Source organism: Lipotes vexillifer, unplaced genomic scaffold, assembly GCF_000442215.2.
Source record: "Lipotes vexillifer unplaced genomic scaffold, Lipotes_vexillifer_v1.1 scaffold1528, whole genome shotgun sequence".
NCBI lineage: Eukaryota > Metazoa > Chordata > Mammalia > Artiodactyla > Lipotidae > Lipotes > Lipotes vexillifer.
This window is the reverse complement of record NW_006790148.1, coordinates 138,027-159,009: the sequence shown is the minus strand read 5'-3', so window position 1 is coordinate 159,009 and position 20,983 is coordinate 138,027. Positions and strand designations below refer to the sequence as shown.

The following is a 20,983-nucleotide window of genomic DNA, read 5'->3' as shown; positions in this document are numbered from 1 at the left end:
AATTCTGATAAATGCTTTAGAGACTTTTCCCTGGAAAAATAAACGTATGTAGTAGGCAGAATAATGTGGCCCACGAAGATGTCTATGTGCTCATTCCTTGTCCCCCTCCCCTTGTTACCTTACATGACAAAAGGGATTCTGCTGATGTGATGAAGCTAAGGACCTTAAGATGGAGAGATTATAGTGGGCTGAGTGGACCCAATCTAATCACTTGAATCCTTAAAATCAGAACAATTTTCCTGCCCTTGGTTGTAAGAAAAGAACAAACCTGACCCCATATTGAATCTGTTCCTTTAGCTCTAACCCTGTGCTCTGTTGGCTGTGCTTAGTCATGTTGGCTCTGCACTTTTGTAAAAATAAAAAAATGTTGCCCAGAGCCTGAAATATTCATGGTAGCTCATTCTCAAGGCTCTGACCTTTAAAGGTTTAACATTTTTCTATTCATACAGAGATTACAAGTTGCAGAACAGAGAATAACCTTTGTCTTGTTGGAGGTTCATGGGAACACTGTGATCAGACCTACGTGGACAGCTGCAAGAGCAAAGGATTCTGGCACCAAGAAGTGTGCAACAACCAGCCACATCTTCTCCCCTTTTAGTACAAAAGAAGCCTGAATTCTAACTCAAGGAAGATGGCTCTTTGGGACAAGAGTCCACCTTCTTCTCAGTCTGCTGGCTTTCGGAATAAAGTCACTCTTCCTTGCCCCAAAACCTCATTCTCGATTTACTGGCCTCTCATGAGACCAGCAGTAGGAGCTTGGACTCGGTAATATGGTCAGAAGAAAACATATGGAAGAATGCTAAGAGAGATGCAACGTTGCTAGCTTTGAAAATGGAGGAAAAGACCATAAGCCAAGCAATGTACGCAGCACCGGGAAACTGGAAAAGACAAGGAAATATATCCATTCTCCCCTCGAACCTCCAGGAAGGAATGTAGGCCTGCTGACACCTTTATTTTACCCCAGAGAGATCCATGTTGGTCATCTATCCTACAGAAGTATAAGATTATAAATTTGTGTTGTTTTAAGTCACAGGTTTGTGGTCATTTGTTACAGTAGCAACAGAAAACCAATATAGTATACAGACACTCAAACTTTGGAAAAAATATTCACAGACCTCCCTAAAGCGCATTCAGACACACAGATAAATGTCCCGTGCCCTAGGAAGGGCTCAACAACACGCTCTCTGAGCTGAAGGTATGAAACTATTTCTCTTTGGCACGCGTGAGAAGATCAATACCACCCCACGACACAAGCAGCTCCAAAACCTCACTTCTACAAGGATGGATTCATTCTCTGAACACTAACTACCCTTTTGAGTCCCACCCAAACCACATGTGACCCCTTGACAGCTCCTTGCTGTAGAAAGATCTTTCCTTCCTTTCTCAAAGTGCTCATTATGATAAGAACATGCTCCTCCCCAGCCCTCCTCCCCAAGAAGGTGGCATTTTACACCTGCTAAGATTTAGCCTGGCTTCTTCCCTCACTTTGAGCCAGACTTAGGTCTGGAGTGCTCTATCACAGTCCTCATGTCTCTATCGAGATCTTATTGGACACAATATGCCTGCACCTGGCCATTTGCTGGTTTTAAAATGGAAGAGCAATGTTATCAGGAATGTGAGCTACCTGACTCAAAGTTGTTTTTAGCCTCAGCTCTCATTTCACCAGTTCATCAAATTTCACAATCCCTGTAATATTTAGAGTTTTCTTTTTAAGTTCCATTAGAGTGATCCTAGGTGTCACGCCACCATGGCTGCGACAAAAAAAAAAAACAACTCTGTAGTTTAAAGGTTACCATCCTGATCTAATACTCAACCTAATATACCAGACGTAATGGCCTCACAACTCCTGATCTGCAACTTAACACCAGACGCTGTGACTGTCAACTCTGGTGCACAGGCAATTCTGGAATGCTGCTAGCTCAGAAAGCTAGATTCTGTCAAAGTAGAACATGGAGGCTAGAAAGGAAAAAGAAGAAGAGAACAACAAGGTATTTGGGGTCCTATGGAGGTTTGCTAAAGCATAGAGGAAGACAAGCCAGATCTGTTTTGGAGGAGACAAGCCTGACGCAATGAGGAAGGCTGCCCAGTGACCATGTATTTGGTTCCTTCTCCTGACATGCAGAAGAGGTCTAGGAACAGCCTAAAATGTTACACAAACTTTTGTGTGTATGTGTATCTCTTTTTTTCTGAGGAAAAGTGCCACAGATCTGAGAATCTGAATGAACTGTAACTCCCCACACCCAAGTGTAGGAGTTGCTGCTCTGTATGTTTCCTCATGAGGACTTTTCTAATTCAATACACTTAGCTCTCCCTAGTCATATGTGAATGATCCCCAGAGCAGAATCCTATTAAATTTCCGACTTGCCCTCTGATAACAGTAATATTACCACTTACCTTCTCCACTGCAGATGGGAAATAGAGTGGTTTTAAGTTTACCAAACATCGAGCGCCTTTGAGAAGGTAGATTGCTAATGTCATTTTCCCCTATCAGCCTCTGTGGAGTATCCAGCCCAAAGGGCACCATACATTTCATACGCAAGCATGAAGGATTTCGTCTTGTTTTTTGTGTGTGTTTTTTTCTGTCTTTTTTATGATTTTGAAATATGCATGGGAATATAGTTGGCCTTATTCTTGCTGAGAGATGCAGTCACCAGTCTGGTGGGGGAGAGAGGGTCACTGCCTAAATTGATTCTAATCAACCTAAAACAGCTTTGTTATAGTAAGACCTCCAATAGGAAGGTGAGTGTCCCGATTAGCAGAGAAATGACAGGGCTGAGTCTTACCCGATCTGAGGTCAAGTAAGAATAAACAGAAAAGAGATGGCAACCAGTGAGGAGGTGAGAAAAGGTGTTGAAGAATACAACTGGATAATGGATCATCTTACTTTTGGGGTCTCCATCAACCCTTTGGGGCTCTCTGATTCTAAATTTAGTACGTTGAATATTTTAAAGCACAATTTCACTATATATAAAATAGATAACTAATTAGGACCTACTGTATAGCACAGGGAACTCTTCTCAATACTCTATAATGTATATGGGAAAAGAAGCCAAAAAGGAGTGGATATATGTATATGTATATGTATAACTGGTTCACTCTGCTGTACAGCAGAAACTAACACATTTTAACTCAACTATACTGATAAAAATCTTTTAAAAAGCACAATTTCATAGCACAGCCAATCTTGTCTGTCGTTGTTGATTCATTTAGACTCTGCTGCCTTAGAAAAAATTTTGAAAAGTCATGCCCAGAAGCATAGCCCTCCCTTTCCACTGAGTGAGAGCTATGATTACACTGTACACAAGATCCTACAAAGACAGCTGACACAACCAGCAGTTGAATTCTTTCTTCTGTTTATTTCCAGAAGAGACTTTCCATAGACAGCTGCAAGGCCAGGCTCCCATCCGAATGCCATGCCAACCTTGCTCCTGACAGCCTCCCACCCACATTCTTGCCCTGACCCAGGGCCGTCTCTAGCAGGTCCGGGAGACCAGAGGGGTCAGCCCCAGGGCCACTTCAGGGCTTAGAGACACCACCTGGATCAGCACAGGAGCCACGGCTGCTATGCTGTAATCAGACATTTGTAGGTTCAAATTCTGGCTCAGGGGGCTTCCCTGGTGGCGCAGTGGTTGAGAGTCCGCCTGCCGATGCAGGGGACGCGGGTTCATGCCCCGGTCCGGGAAGATCCCACATGCCGCGGAGCAGCTGGGCCCGTGAGCCATGGCCGCTGAGCCTGCACGTCTGGAGCCTGTGCTCCGCAGCAGGAGAGGCCACAACAGTGAGAGGCCCGCGTACCGCAAAAAAAAAAAAAAAATTCTGGCTCAGCCTTATTTACCTGTACAATATCAGTCAAGTGCCTTGACGTCTCAGCTTCAGGCTCCTTCTCCATAAAATGGGGCTAGGAGTACCCGCTTTTCGGGGAAGGGGTGAGGGCTAAATGACAGAATATGCGAAAAGCAATTGGCATGACTTCTACACTGTCATCAGCAATTACCATTATCACAGAAGAAAACCCGGTCCCTCTCTAGCGTGGAATGAAAGAGGACAAAATGAAATCAGCGTTTCTCCCTCTCAGGGCAGGAGAGTCTCCGCTCCTCTCTGAGCCTTAAGGCTGATTATCTTCAAACTGCAGGCAGAGAAAGTAGGTTATTTACATTTCTCTTAGACTCAATGATTCTCCCCCTTTAAGGAGCTTCTCTGACTTCAAGGGATGCCAACGAAAGTCAGAAAGCCTTGCCTCTTGGGCAGGGGTAGCAAGCACAGGTGTTAGCGTTTCTGGGAAAGGAACCCAAGGCCCAGTGTAACTTCTGACAACAAAGGGCTCACCTTCGTTGAGCTCGCACGGTTTCTTGGCATCTGAAGGTGTGGTTTTGTGGACTCTCCTGAGCTGGCGTTCCTGTTCTCCCCCGACACTCTGACTGGCTGGGTACCACATGCTCTGTCTCCTGCAAGAAAAATGGGAACAGTAGATGAACTGTCAGCAGCCATCCGTTCCACAGCATCCTCCGGTGGGGTGTGGGTCACAGGGCAGGGCAGCAGCCATGCAACACACACGCTACCAAGGGCTGTGGGGAAGGGGGCCCATGAGTGAGCCGAAACTTAAAAAGCCTCTTTCTAACAGTCAGTTGCTGCAAGATTTCAGAATAAAGAAAAAATAATAACCTAAAATTTACATTTTATATTAAAAATATGAGAGAAGAGTATTTAATGAATAGATTGCAAATACAATTTCTAGAATATTTATAGCATAAGCTCATTTTTGCACAAACATGTACGAATGTACACACACACACACACACATACACACACACACAAATTGGCATCAAGTAAACCAAAATCTTAACAGTGACTAACACTTAAGATGTCATTTTTTTTTTCTTTTGGGTACTCATCTATATTTTTTTATACAATAATCATACATTATTCCTATAATAAGAAAGAACTTTAAGTTAATCTGAAAACCAAGGAACAAATCATTTTTATAAAATCCAAATCCCAAGTATGCTTGGTACTCTCTCTTCCCCTCCCCTCCCCACCCCACCCCCAAACACACGCACACACACTCTCCTACACCTGTCATTGGCTACACTGAATCCAAAGAAATCACTATGTTGGTCCCATTATCCCATGATAAACTCCACTCATTAATTTACAAAAACTCCAGAAGCTAATTCTAGAGAGTATCATAAACACACCAAAGCTAAAATGAATCTGTACTCAATACAAGGACACACAAACCCAAAATGAAAGATTTTTATATGTTCAGCAGTTGAACCACTACAGTATTTGAACAATGCCAAAGCTCTGACAAATTTTCCGTAGGAAAAAACAGCCCCTCTGTACCTGATAAATGAAATACTAAAACCAAATTCAGTGAGCAACTCAGAAAATCCAGATGGCTACTGTCAGGCAGTCAAAATATTCATGTGATACAGTGAACTTGGGTCTGACGGTGCAGTATACTGTTGTGACAATACAGACCAAGCTCCTCTCTTAGGGGTATGGGTTGAAGTCAGTACAAGTGACTTCAGGTATCTCAATATGTCAGAAAACATTTTTCTAAAATATTGTACTAGAATAATTTGGTGGGGCTATTTGCCAAGTAGCCATCACAAGCTTCTAGAGCAAAATCATAGGAATGCCTTCCTATTAGAGGGGTAAAATGGAAAGTGGGAGCAGAGCTGAGGAAAAGGAATGAATTAGAACTACCAAGATCCTTTCTTTAATTTTTCTAAGCCTCCAGCTTCAGGCAAGAAGACACACCACATGAAAGGGTTCCATTAGTATCCAATACTTCCCTAGACATAGTAGTTGCTTGTGAAAAATTCTACAGCTATTCAAATACTTGCCAAGTTTCCCCAAACAATGGTTTTCAAGTGAGACAGCACTGCTTGCAAGTATACTAGGTATGTGACCTTAGGCAAATCACATCCATTATCTGGACCTCAGTTTCCTTGTCTGTAAAATGGAGATAATACTCCAAGTTCACAAGGTTGTTGAACAAGATGCTCTTTTACTACTTACCAACTGGAGGCACACAGTGGATGGGAGCTACTGATGATGATAATAGTCCTTTTACAAAAATTCCCTCAAAGCTCAGTATTCTGAAACTGGTGTTAAGGAAATCCTTGGAGACTTAACCCAAGTGAGTTCAGCAAAATCACACTTATTTTTGTGGTGGGATGCTTGTTTCAGGTTTCTATACTAATAATATTATTTTAAACATTGTATTTAGAAGCCACCCTACTTATAGATGTAAAGAAATGGCCCTTCTCATTTCTAAACAATTTAAACCAGAAATTTCCATTCCTTTAAAACCTAACCCTTTTAAGAAACAGTCATTTTTTCCCCCCAAAGACAGTGTTTTATCTAATCCTTTGAACCCACGGAGGTTGAGAAGGGTTACAGGCCACACACTGCTGGATTCCCATGGATTTTACAAACAAAAGCAAAAATAAATAAATGGCAATATGTCAAACTAAAAAGCTTTTGTACAGTAAAGAAAATGATCAACAAAATGAAAAGGCAGCCTACTGAATGGGAAAAGATATTTTCAAATCATGTAGCCAATAAGGGACTAATATCCAAAATATACAAAGAACTCACACAACTCAATAACAAAAAGAAATCTGATTAAGAAATGGGCAGAGGACCTGAAGAGACATTTTTCCAAGAAAGACATACAGATGGCCAACAGACACAGGAAAAGATGCTCAACATCACTAATCATCAGGGAAACGCAAATCAAAACCGCAGTGAGGTACCATCTCACACCTGCCAGAATGTCTTTTTGATAATAGCCAACAAATCAATGTTGGTGAGGATGTAGAGAAAAGAGGACCCTCATGCACTGTTGATGGGAATGTAAATTGGTTCAGCCACTATGGAAAACAGTATGGAGTTTTCTCAAAAGATTAAAATTAGAACTACCTTATGACCCAGTGATTCCACCTCTGGGTATTTATCCAGAGAAAATGAAAATAGTAATTTGAAAAGATATATGCACCCCTATGTTCACTGCAGCATTATTTACAATAGCCAAGATATGAAAGCAATCTAAGTGTCCAACAATAGAAGAAGGGATAAAAAGGATGGTATAAACATACACACACACACACACACACACACACACACACACACACACACACTGAATATTACCCAGTCATAAGAAAAGAATGAAATCTTGTCATTTGCAGCAACATGGATTGACCTAGAGGGCATTACACTAAGTGAAATAAGTCAGACAGAAAAGGACAAATACTGTATGATTTCACTTACATATGGAATCTAAACAACAAAACAAATGAACAAGCAAAACAAAACAGAAACAGACACATGGATACAGAGAACAGCAATGATGATCGCCAGAAGACAGGTGGGTGGGAGATCGTGCAATATTGGTGAAGGGGATTCAAGAGGTATAAACTTCCAGTCATAAGTCACAGGTGAGTTATGTACAACATAGGGAATATATTCAACAATATTGTGGCAATTTTGTACGGTGACAGATTGTTAGTAGACATATCATGGTGATCAATGTGTTATACATACAAATGTGGAACCACTATGTTGTACACCTGAAACTAAAACAACATAAAATGTCAACTATACTTCAAATAAAAAAGCAATCACCTACTACATACCAAGGATGTTGATAATTAAGAGGGTTATATAAAAGTAAATAAGACATCCCTGCCCCAAAGAACTTTAAAATCTGTTTCTAACAAAAACTAAAGTGTGAGAGGGCAGACACTAACGTGCCTACTTCTGTGTTAGTGTGCTTGTCAAATGGGCAGGTCCAAACTGACCAAGGGAACAAGGGAAGTAAAAGCCAAGAACCTCTCCTCCAGGTTTGTCTTCCTGCCACCTGGTCAGGCATAGTCTGGATGGGGCACCTGTAAGAGGAGTCATCCTATATCTTTTCCTGCTCCCAACCATGCTCCTCTACCCTTCAACTTCACCTCCTGCATGTCCCAAGCCCAGCCTCAGTAAAGTGATTTGTGGGTTTTCTGCTTATATGCAGGAACAAACAAATTGATTAAGATCTGAGATATTTCATAAGAAAGATATTTCTCAGAAGAAAGATATTTCATACTAAAACAAATGTTACTTTGGTTATATTCTGATCCGTGAGCAGAGGCTAGGATAGTATACACAATGACAAGAGCAAAGCTGTCTACTAATCAGGTTCAGAGGCTCAAAACCCCAGCTGAGTTAGGGAGAAAAACAGGTGCCCTTAAGTAGAAACGGTGAAATATGATATTTTGTCCTTGTTGGGATTTTAGTGAGTTCAGCTGGCTCATAAAGAACTTGAGAGAATCTAGTTTTAATCCAATGGCATGTCCACTGCTTCAGGCCCTTCCAAGTTTTCCAATTTGTACAAATCCATGACCCAGAAGAACCAATTTTCCATCCTCGTTCCAGTTTTTGCCCCTCTGCTCTAGTATGCCCAGAGTATTACCCTTGGGCCTCAAAGACGTATGCATCCTCTAAATCTTCCTTCCAAGACGTGGCGAGTCAAAACAGTCACTTTTTTCAATCTTCTCACACTTGAGGTTTATCTATGACCATTCTATTCTGAAATGGATTTAAAATGTTATTTCCTCCGATTGCTGGCTTAAATTTTAAATTAAATGGCTTTATAACTAATCACTCCATTGTTAATAAAAATATCTTGCATCTTTGAGAGCGTGTTCTTCCCAAGAGCTCTAATTACTACATGATTAATGCATCTGATATCTCCATAGTTCAGAAGAGCACATATTTTCAGCTCTTAGAACAAACAGGAAAAGTGTTATAAATACACCCTGCTATATCACCCTAAAGTTCCTATTATCTTAAACCTGCACATGTCTGTGAAAGTGACTTAAAGTCCTTCTGAATAACTGGGAGTTTTAAAGACTTTCACCCCTGATTAAAAGAACTATTTGTTATTATTACATTCATTTCATAATTGGGGGAAAGGAAGTCCTGGAAGAGATTATATTTCTTTTAAAAAATGTGCATCTGATTATTAATGTTCTGACCCCTTAAGAAACAGGGAACGTAGATCACTATTTCTTCAGACCTATCAGTCCCATTTTTAAAATAATTTCTGCCTACCTTAGTCACTATTTCAACACAGAATTAAGTAAGTCACGTAGGAAGGCAGGCATCGGTTCAAAGTCCACACATATCCCCAAAGTAGAATCTCCTCTGGAAAAGGAAATCCTATTTCCTTACCTGTAATACAGAGATATCACCTAGTTTACTGCTTAGAGTTGTAAGAATTTCTAGTAGAAAACAGACATTCAAATTATATTGTCTATCTTGTCCACTTTCCAAATCACACTCAAATTATACTGTCTATCTTGTCCACTTTCCAAATAACATTCACTGAGTGCCTGATTTGTACCAACACTAAACTAGGCATGTTTAACCTATATTTCCTCATTTAAAACTAGGAGGTGGATTTTACTCTCCCAGTTTTCTACAGTGAGAATAAGAATAATCAAGAGAAGAAACTAGGGGTAAGACAGGAAGAAAGACACAGACCTACTAGAGAATGGACTTGAGGCTATGGGGAAGGGTAAGCTGTGACAAAGCGAGAGAGAGGCATGGACATATATACACTACCAAATGTAAAATAGATAGCTTGTGGGAAGCAGCTGCAAAGCACAGGGAGATCAGCTCTGTGCTTTGTGACCACCTAGAGGGGTGGGATAGGGAGGGTGGGAGGGAGGGAGATGCAAGAGGGAAGACATATGGGAACATATGTATATGTATAACTGATTCACTTTGTTATACAGCAGAAACGAACACACCATTGTAAAGCAATTATACTCTAATAAAGATGTAAAAAAAAAAAAAAAGAAGACAAGATAGATGACTTACCTAGGACAGAAAGATTGTCTTTTACACAAGAGATGCCTTCCTGAAGACCCTGCAAAGTCTAACTGAGATTTACATATTTTAAGACCATTCCCATAACAGAAGATATTGGGTATTTCTGTTCACTAGCTAAAGTAGAAATATTTCAATAAAATAAACACAGCTTATAATTCAATAGACCCAAACAGCTTTGAAATTATGCAAATCTTGATAAATCTGGGGGGAGAATTACACTATTTCAAATTGTTTGCATTGAGAGACTTAATACTTTATATTCAATATTTAATTCAAAATTGCATGAAATAGGACCACACTGCTCCACTTGAGCTAGAGAACCCAGATTCTAATCCCAAACTCCTAAATCCGAATTTGGAGTTCTGTCCACTATGTTTCAACATCCCAAATTTACTATGGTCAAATGACAAAACTAAAACAATTTGTAACTAGCTTGATGTCCTTTACTCAACAGGAAACAAACCATGGCTTGGGGAATACAGTACCTATTAAGCAACAGAACACTGTTCCTGAGGGAATTTAGGCAAGAGTGAGTATTATAGAGCACTAGAAGAGGCAACACAGAAGCAGGGCATGACTGGCTAACAGGGTGGGGATTTCCTTATAAGGCTAACAGGGCCTACCTTCTTGTGTAAGGGAAACTAACTAAAGATGAGTTGGAGAATTGTAATTGATGTGTGTTAGGTTTCCTGGACAGGTGCTTCCAGTAAGTGCAAGCTGACTTAGGCATTGGAAGTCCTGGCCAGAGCCATTAAGCAAAAAAAAGAAATGAAAGTCATCTAAATTGGGAAGGAATAAGTAAAACTGTCACTATTTGCAGATGACATTATACAGAGAAAACACTAAAGACTCTACAAAAAGAGGAGACCTTCAAGATGGCATAGGAGTAACACGTGGAGATCACCTTCCTCCCCACAAATACATCAGAAATACATCTACATGTGGAATAACTCCTACAGAACACCTACTGAATGCTGGCAGAAGCCCTCAGACCTCCCAAAAGGCAAGAAAGTCCCCACGTACCTGTGTAGGGCCAAAGAAAAAAGAATAAACAGAGACAAAAGAATAGGGACGGGACCTGCAAGTCAGGGAGGGAGCTGTGAAGGAGGAAAGGTCTCCACACACTAGGAAGCCCCTTCGCGGGCGGAGACTGCGGGAGGCGGAGCGGGGAGCTTCGGAGCCGCGGGAGAGAGCGCAGCCACAGGGGTGCGGAGGGCAAAGCGGGGAGATCCCCGCACAGAGGATCGGGGCCGACCGGCGCTCACCAGCCCGAGAGGCTTGTCTGCTCACCCGCCGGGGCGTGCGGGGCTGCGAGCTGAGGCTCGGGCTTCGGTTGGAGCACAGGGAGAGGACTGGGGCTGGCGGCGTGAACACAGCCTGCAGGGGCTAGTGCACCACGGTTAGCCGGGAGGGAGTCCGGGAAAAGGTCTGGAGCTGCCGAAGAGGCAAGAGACCATTGTTTTGGGGTTCACGAGGAGAGGGGATTCCTTCCCTGTCTGCCCACAGAAGGCAGGGCACCACCTAAACAAGCCCCAGAGACGGGCACGAGCCACGGCTATCACTGCGGACCCCAGAGACGGGCAGGAGACGCTAAGGCTGCTGCTGCCGCCACCAAGAAACCTGTGTGCGAGCACAGGTCACCCTCCACAACTCCCCTCCCTGGAACCTGTGCAGCCCGCCTCTGCCAGGGTCCCGTGATCCAGGGACAACTTCCCTGGGGGAACACACGGCACACCTCAGGCTGGTGCAACGTCACGCCGGCCTCTGCCGCCTCAGGCTCGCCCCACATTCCATACCCCTCTGCCCAGTCCCCGTGGCCTGAGTGAGGCAGGGCCCTCTAATCAGTGGCTCCTTTAACTCCGTCCTGTCTGAGCAAAGAACAGACACCCTCAGGTGACCTACACGCAGAGGAGGGGCCATATCCAAAGCTGAACCCCGGGAGCTGTGCGAACAAAGAGAAAGGGAAGTCTCTTCCAGAAGCCTCAGGAGCAGCAGATTAAATCTTCACAATCAATTTGATGTAACCTTCATCTGGGGAATACCTGAATAGACAATGAATCATCCCAGAATTGAGGCGGTGGACTTTGGGAGCAACTGTAGACTTGGGGTTTGCTTTCAGCATCTAATTTTTTTCTGGTTTTATGTTTATCTTAGTTTAGTATTTACAATTTATTATCACTGATAGATTTGTTTATTGATTTGGTTGCTCTGTTCCTTTCTTTATATATATATATTTTTTTTTCTTTTTTTTCATTATTCTCTCTTTCTGAGTGTGTATATGTATGCTTCTTTGTGTGATTCTCTCTGTAGAGCTCTGCTTTTACCATTTGTCCTAGGATTCTGTCTGTCCATTTTTTTCTCATTTATTTTTTTTCAGCATAGTTGTTAGCACTTGTTATCATTGGTAGATTTGTTTTTTGGTTTGGTTACTATCTGCTTTTGTTCTTTTGTTTCTTACTTTAAATTTTTTTTTATTTTTAACAATTTTTTAAATTCTTTATTTTAATAACTTTATTTTATTTTATTTTATTTCATTCTTTTTTTTCTCCCTTTTCTTCTGAGCCGTGTGGCTGACAGGGTCTTGGTGCTCTGGCCGGGTATCAGGCCTGTGCCTCTGAGGTGGGAGAGCCAAGTTCAGGACATTAGTCCACCAGAGACCTCCCAGCTCCACATAATATCAAACAGCAATAGCTCAACAAGAGATCACCATCTCAATGTTAAGACCCAGCTCCACTCAATGACCAGCAAGCCACAGTGCTGGACACCCTATGACAAACAAGTAGCAAAACAGGAAAACAACCCCATCCATTAGCAGAGAGGCTGCCTAAAATCATAATAAGCTCACAGACACCCCACAACACACCACAGGATGTGGTCCTGCCCACAAGAAAGAAAAGATCCAGCCTCATCCAACAGAACACAGGCACCAGTCCCCTCCACCAGGAATCCTATGCAACCTACTGAACCAACCCTAGCCACTGGGGGCAGACACCAAAAACAATGGGAACTACAAACCTGCAGCCTGAGAAAGGAGACCCCAAACACAGTGAGTTAAGCAAAATGAGAAGACAGAGACAGACATAGCAGATGAAGGAGCAAGGTAAATACCCACTAGACCAAACAAATGAAGAGGAAATAGGTAGTCTGCCTGAAAAAGAATTCAGAGTAATGATAGTAAAGATGATCCAAAATCTTGGAAAAGAATGTAGAAAATACAAGAACTGTTTAAGATGGACCTAGAAGAACTAAAGAGCAAACAAACAATGATGAACAACACAATAAATTAAAAATTAGATGATCCAAAATCTTGGAAAAGAATGTAGAAAATACAAGAACTGTTTAAGATGGACCTAGAAGAACTAAAGAGCAAACAAACAATGATGAACAACACAATAAATGAAATTAAAAATTCTCTAGAAGGAATCAATAGCAGAAAAACTGAGGCAGAAAAACGGATAAGTGACCCGGAAGATAAAAGAGTGGAAAAAACTACCGCAGGGTAGAATAAAGAAAAGAGAATGAAAACAATTGAGGACAGTCTTAGAGACCTCTGGGACAACATTAAATGCACCAACATTAGAATTATAGGGGTCCCAGAAAAAAAAGAGAAAAGGAAAGGGACTGAAAAAATATTTGAAGAGATTATAGTTGAAAACTTCCCTAATATGGGAAAGGAAATAGTCAATCAAGTCCAGGAAACAAAGAGCATCCCATACAGGATAAATCCAAGGAGAAACATGCCAAGACACATATTAATCAAACTATCAAAAATTCAATACAAAGAAAAATATTAAAAGCAGCAAGGGAAAAACAACAAATAACATACAAGGGAATCCCCATAAGGTTAACAGCTGATCTTTCAGCAGAAACTGCTAGCCAGAAGGGAACGGCAGGACACATTTAAAGTGATGAAAGGGAAAAACCTACAACCAAGATTACTCTGCCCAGCAAGGATCTCATTCAGATTCGATGGAGAAATTAAAACCTTTACAGACAAGCAAAAGCTAAGCACCACCAAACCAGCTTTACAACAAATGCTAAAGGAACTTCTCTAGGCAGGAAACACAAGAGAAGGAAAAGACCTACAACAACAAACCCAAAACAATTAAGAAAATAGGAATAGGAACATACATATCGATAATTACCTTGAATGTAAATGGATTAAATGCTGCAAACAAAAGACACAGACTGGCTGAAAACAACACCCATATATATGCTGTCTACAAGAGACCCATTTCAGACCTAGGGACACATACAGACTGAAAGTGAGGGGATGGAAAAAGATATTCCATGCAAATGGAAATCAAAAGAAAGCTGGAGTAGCAATACTCATATCAGATAAAATAGACTTTAAAATGAAGAATGTTACAACAGACAAGGAAGGACACTACATAATGATCAAGTGATCAATCCAAGAAGAAGATATAACAATTGCAAATATTTATGCATCCAACATAGGAGCACCTCAGTACACAAGGCAAATACTAACAGCCATAAAAGGGGAAATCGACAATAACACAATCATAGTAGGGGACTTTAACACCCCACTTTCACCAATGGATAGATCATCCAAAATAAAAATAAATAAGGAAACACAAAGTTTAAATGATACATTAAACAAGATGGAATTAACTGATATTTATAGGACATTCCAACCCAAAACAACACAATACACTTTCTTCTCAAGTGCTCATGGAACATTCGCCAGGATAGATCATATCTTGGGTCACAAAACAAGCCTTGGTAAATTTAAGGAAACTGAAATCCTATCAAGGATCTTTTCTGACCACAATGCTATGAGACTAGATATCAATTACAGGAAAAAAATCTGTAAAGAATACAAGCACATGGAGGTTAAACAATACACTATTTAATAACAAAGTAATCACTGAATAAATCAAAGAGGAAATCAAAAAATACCTACAAACAAATGACAATGAAAACACGACGACCCAAAACCTATGGGATGCAGCAAAAGCGGTTCTAAGGGGGAAGTTTATAACAATACAATCCTAACTCAAGAAATAAGAAACATCTCAAACAAACAACCTAACCTTACACCTAAAGCAATTAGAGAAAGAAGAACTAAATAAACCCCAAAGTTAGCAGAAGGAAAGAAATCATAAAGATCACATCAGAAATAAATGAAAAAGAAATGAAGGAAACGATAGCAAAGATCAATAAAACTAAAAGCCGGTTCTTTGAGAAGATAAAATTGATAACCATTAGCCAGATTCATCAATTACAAAAAGGGAGAAGACTCAAATCAATAGAATTAGAAATGAAAAAGCAGAAGTAACAACTGACAATGGAGAAATACAAAGGATCATGAGAGATTACTACAAGCATCTATATGCCAAGAAAATGGACAACCTGGAAGAAATGGACACATTCTTAGAAAAGCACAACCTTCCGAGACTGAACAAGGAAGAAAAAGAAAATATAAACAAACCAATCACAAGCACTGAAATTGAGACTGTGATTAAAAATCTTCCAACAAACAAAAGCCCAGGACTAGATGGCTTCACAGGCGAATTCTATCAAACAGTTAGAGAAGAGCTAACACCTATCCTTCTCAAACTCTTCCAAAATATATGAGAGGGAGGAACACTCCCAAACTCATTCTACGAGGCCACCATCACCCCGATACCAAAACCAGACAAAGATGTCACAAAGAAAGAAAACTGCAGGCCAATATCACTGATGAACATAGATGCAAAAATTCTCAACAAAATACTAGCAAACAGAAACCAACAGCACATTAAAAGGATCATACACCAAGATCAAGTGGGGTTTATCCCAGGAATGCAAGGATTCTTCAGTATATGCAAATCCATCAATGTGATACACCATATTAACAAACTGAAGGACAAAAACCATATGATCATCTCAATAAATGCAGAAAAAGCTTTCGACAAAATTCAACACCCATTTATGATAAAAGCCCTCCAGAAAATCGGCACAGAGGGAACTTACCTCAAAATGATAAAGGCCATATATGACAAACCCACACCCAACACAGTTCTCAATGGTGAAAAACTGAAACAATTTCCTCTAAGATCAGAAGCCAGACAAGGTTGTCCACTCTCACCACTATTATTCAACATAGTTTTGGAAGTTTTAGCCACAGCAATCAGAGAAGAAAGAGAAATAAAGGGAATTCAAACCAGAAAAGAAGAAGTAAAGGTGTCACTGTTTGCAGATGACATGATACCATACATAGAGAATCCTAAGGACGCTACCAGAAAACTACTAGAGCTAATCAATGAATTTGGTAAAGTAGCAGGATACAAAATATAATGCACAGAAATCTCTTGCATTCCTATACACTAATGATGAAAAACCTGAAAGTGAAATTAAGAAAACACTCCCATTTACCACTGCAACAAAAAGAATAGAATACTTAGGAATAAACCTACCTAAGGAGACAAAAGACTTGAAGGCAGAAAACTATAAGAAACTGATGCAAGAAATTAAAGATGATACAAACAGATGGAGAGATATACCATGTTCTTGGATTGGAAGAATCAACATTGTGAAAATGACTCTACTACCCAAAGCAATCTACAGTTTCAATGCAATCCCTATCAAACTACCAAAGGCATTTTTCACAGAACTACAACAAAAAATTTCACAATTTGTATGGAAACACAAAAGACCCCGAATAGCCAAAGCAATCTTGAGAAAGAAAAACGGATCTGGAGGAATCAGGCTCCCAGACTTCGGACTATACTACAAAGCTACAGTAATGAAGAGAGTATGATACTGGCAAAAAAACAGAAATATAGATCAATGGAACAGGATAAAAAGCCCAGAGATAAACCCACACACATATGGTCACTTTAGTTTTGATAAAGGTGGTGAGAATACACAATGGAGAAAAGTCAGCCTCTTCAATAAGTGGTACTGGGAAAACTGGACAGCTACATGGGAAAGAATGAAATTAGAACACTCCCTAACACCATACACAAAAATAAACTCAAGGGCTTCCCTGGTGGCGCAGTGGTTGAGAGTCCGCCTGCCGATGCAGGGGACGCGGGCTCGTGCCCCAGTCTGGGAAGATCCCACATGCCGCGGAGTGGCTGGGCCCGTGAGCCGTGGCCGCTGAGCCTGCGCGTCCGGAGCCTGTGCTCCGCAGCGGGAGAGGCCACAGCAGTGAGAGCCCTGCGTACCACAAAAATAAATAAATTAATTAAAAAAATAAAATAAACTCAAAATGGATTAAAGACCTAAATGTAAGGCCAGGCACTACAAAACTCTTAGAGGAAAATATAGGCAGAACTCTATGACATAAATCACAGTAAGATCCTTTTTGACCCATCTCCTAGAGAAATGGAAATAAAAACAAAAATAAGCATGGGGCCTAATGGGACCAATGGGACCTAATGAAACTTCAAACCTTTTGCACAGCAAAGGAGCCTGTGCTCCACAACGGGAGAGGCCACAACAGTGAGAGGCCCGTGTACCGCAAAAAAAAAAAAAAGGAAAAAAAAATCTACAAACAATAAATGCTGGAGAGGGTGTGGAGAAAAGGGAACCCTCCTGAACTGTTGGTGGGAATGTAAATTGATACAGGCACTATGGAGAACAGTATGGAGGCTCCTTAAAAAACTAAAAATAGAACTATCATACAACTCAGCACTCCCACTACTGGGCATATTCCCTGAAGAACCATGATTCAAAAAGAGTAATGTACCACAATGTTCACTGCAGCTCTATTTACAATAGCCAGGACATGGAAGCAACCTAAGTGTCCATCAACAGATGAATGGATAAAGATGCGGCACATATATACAATGGAATATTACTCAGCTATAAAAATAAAATTGAGTTATTTGTAGTGAGGTTGATGGATCTAGAGTCTTTCATACAGAGTGAAGTAAGTCAGAAAGAGAAAAACAAATACCGTATGCTAACATATAGATATGGAATCTAAAAAAAAAAAAAAAGAAAGAAAAAAATGGTTCTGAAGAACCTAGGGCCAGGACAGGAATAAAGACACAGACGTAGAGAATGGACTTGAGGACACAGGGAGGGGGAAGGGTAAGCTGGGACAAAGTGAGAGAGTGGCATGGACTCATATATACTGCCAAATGTAAAACAGAGAGCTAGTGGGAAGCAGCTACATAGCACAGGGAGATCAGCTCGGTGCTTTGTGACCACCTTGATGGGTGGGATATGGAGGGTGGGAGGGAGATGCAAGAGGAAGGGGATATGGGGATATATGTATATGTATAACTGATTCACTTTGTTATAAAGCAGAAACTAACACACCATTTTAAAGTAATTATACTCCAAGAAAGATGTTAAAAAAATTTTTTTTAATGTCTCTGCAAAGAAATAGAACTAATAAACAAATACAGTAAAGGTGCAGGATGCAAAATCAATACACAAAAATCTGTTGTGTGGGCTTCCCTGGTGGCACAGTGGTTGGGAGTCCGCCTGCCGATGCAGGGGATGCGGGCTCGTGCCCCGGCCCAGGAGGATTCCACATGCCGCAGAGCGGCTGGGCCCATGACCCATGGCCGCTGGGCCTGCGCGTCCGGAGCCTGTGCTCCGCAACGGGAGAGGCCACAACAGTGAGAGGCCCACGTACCACAAAAAAAAAAAAAAAAATCTGTTGTGTTTCTATATACTAGTAAGAAACTAATTTAGATAAATTAAGAAAACAATCCCATTTACAATTGCATCAAAAAGAATAAAATACCTAGGAATAAATTTAACCAAGGAAGTGAAAGCCCTGTACCTTAATAAGATACTGATGAAAGAAACGGAAAAAGACACAAATAAATGGAAACATATTCAATGCTCATAGACTGGAAGAATTAATAGTGTTAAAATTTCCACATCACCCGAAGCAATCTACAAATTCAATGCAATCCTGTCAAAATTTCAATGGCATTTTTCACAGAACTAAAACTAGTAATTCTAAAATTTGTATGGAACCACAAAAGACACCAAGTAGCCAAAGAAATCTTGAGAAAGAAGAACAAGGCTGGAGGTATCATGCTCCCTGATTTCAAACTATATTGCAAATCTTTACTAATCGAAACAGTATGGTATTGGCATAAAAACGGACACATAGATCAATGGAACAGAAGAGAGCCAAGAAATAAACCTACGCATATGTAGTAATTAATTTATGACAAAGGAGACAAGAATGTCTCCTTTGGCAAAACTGGACAGCCATGTGCAAAAGAATAAATGGTGCTGGGAAAACTGGACAGCAATGTGCAGAAGAATGAAACTAGACCACTATCTTACACCATACACAAAAATTAACTCAAAATTGATTAAAGACTTGAATGTAAGACCAGAAACCATCAAACAGCTAGAAGAAAACATACATGTAAGTTTCATGACATCACTCTTCGCCATATTTTTTTGGATCTACTCCAAAGACAATGGCAACAAAAGCAAAAGTAATCAAATGAGACTACATCACACTATAAAGCATCTTTACAGTGAAGGAAACCACCAACAAAATAAAAAGTCAACCTACTGAATGGGACAAGATATATGTCGATCATGAATCTATAAGGAGCTAATATCCAAAATATAAAGAACTCATACAACTCAATAACAAAAAAAACAACCCAATTAAAAAGTGGGCAGAGGATCTGAGAAGATATTTTTCCAAGGAAGACATAAAAATGGCCAACAAGCACATGAAAAGATGCTCAACATCACTAAATCTCAGGGAAATGCAAGTAAAAACAACAAGATAATATCTCACACCTGTCAGAATGGCTATTATTAGAAAGACAGGTAACAAGTTTTGAGGAGGAAGTGGAAAAAAGGGAACCTTTGTGTACTATGGGTGGGAACATAAATTGGTGCAGCCACTCTAGAAAACAGTATGGAGGTTACTCCAAAAACTAAAAATAGAACTATCTAAAGGTCCAACCATTTCACTCCTGGGTATTTACCTGAAGAAAAGGAAAACACTAACTTGAAAAGATGTATGCACCCCAATGTAAATAGTAGCATTATTCACAATAGCCAAGATATGGGAGCAACCTAAGTATCCACTGACAGATGAATGGATAAAGAAGATGTGGTACATATATACAATGGAATACTACTCAGCCATAAAAAAGAATGAAATAATGCCATTTACAACAACATGGATGGACCTTGAGGGTATTTTGCTAAGTGAGATGAGTCAGGCAGAGAAAGATTAATACTGCATGATTTTACTTATGTGTGGAAGCTAAAAACCAAACCAACAAACATACAAAACTCAAATACAAAGAACAGATCAATGATTATCAGAGGGGAAAGGGGCTGGAGGTGAGCAAAAATGGTGAAGGAGGTCAGTTTTATGGTGATGGATGGAAACTAGACTTACTGTAGTGATCACTCTGTAGTGTATGCCAAGGTCGAATTATTATGTTATACTCTGAAACTAATATGTTATATACCAAATTTACCACAATTTAAAAAAAAAAGATTTCTTTATAGTGGAGGATTCCCTGATGGTTTTTAATAGCTGACTTGTGCCTACTTAGATTTTGATGTTCCCTTGGTCAAACAAGTCTGAATTTCTTCTCTTTATTTATTTCCCCCAACCCCCCAGCAGTTTATGCTGTGGAGGCTTACCTGGCAGCTTTGTGAGTTTCCTAACAGCTTCCATCTTGCTTTCTTTAGATTGAGGGGTAACTATTATTTTCCCTTGAAATAATCCTCCCTAATTCAACCAGATTTACTGTTTCTGGCTGCCTGTGCACAGTTCCTGAGACCTTAAGCCTCACCATGAAAACCTAGAGTCTCTCACATCCCAATTTTCCATCTGGAAAAAGTAGGACAAACAAACTCAAAGAGCTCAGAATGCAAAAGAAGCAGAGATCCACCTGAGAGAAGCTTCCTGGAGATCCCGCAGAGAGGCCCAAAAGGCAGCAAATCAAGAGGGCTCTGTTGGTACCTTCATCTGCATCTAGGAGCCATCCCCGGAATCTTCAGCACCTGTCTTCCAGTCCCATCTCATCACCTCTGTCCAATGACCAAACTAAAACAACTTGGTAACGAGTGTGATATCTTTCCTCCAAGGGACTACAATCTGTGGACTGGGAAAGTACAGGGCCTCACAATCATTGGA

The 20,983-nt window shown here is 40.5% G+C and overlaps 1 protein-coding gene across 4 annotated transcripts in view; it reads right to left on the bottom strand.

The window, feature by feature from the left end:
* FAM13C (family with sequence similarity 13 member C) overlaps window positions 1-20,983 on the bottom strand; it is a 137,660-nt gene that overhangs the window by 69,628 nt on the left and 47,049 nt on the right. For all 4 annotated transcript variants that reach the window (XM_007463248.1, XM_007463247.1, XM_007463250.1 and 1 more), the window contains one exon: window positions 4,327-4,445. In XM_007463248.1, coding sequence (XP_007463310.1) covers window positions 4,327-4,445 — 119 coding nt within the window. The remainder of the gene's footprint in view (window positions 1-4,326; window positions 4,446-20,983) is intronic.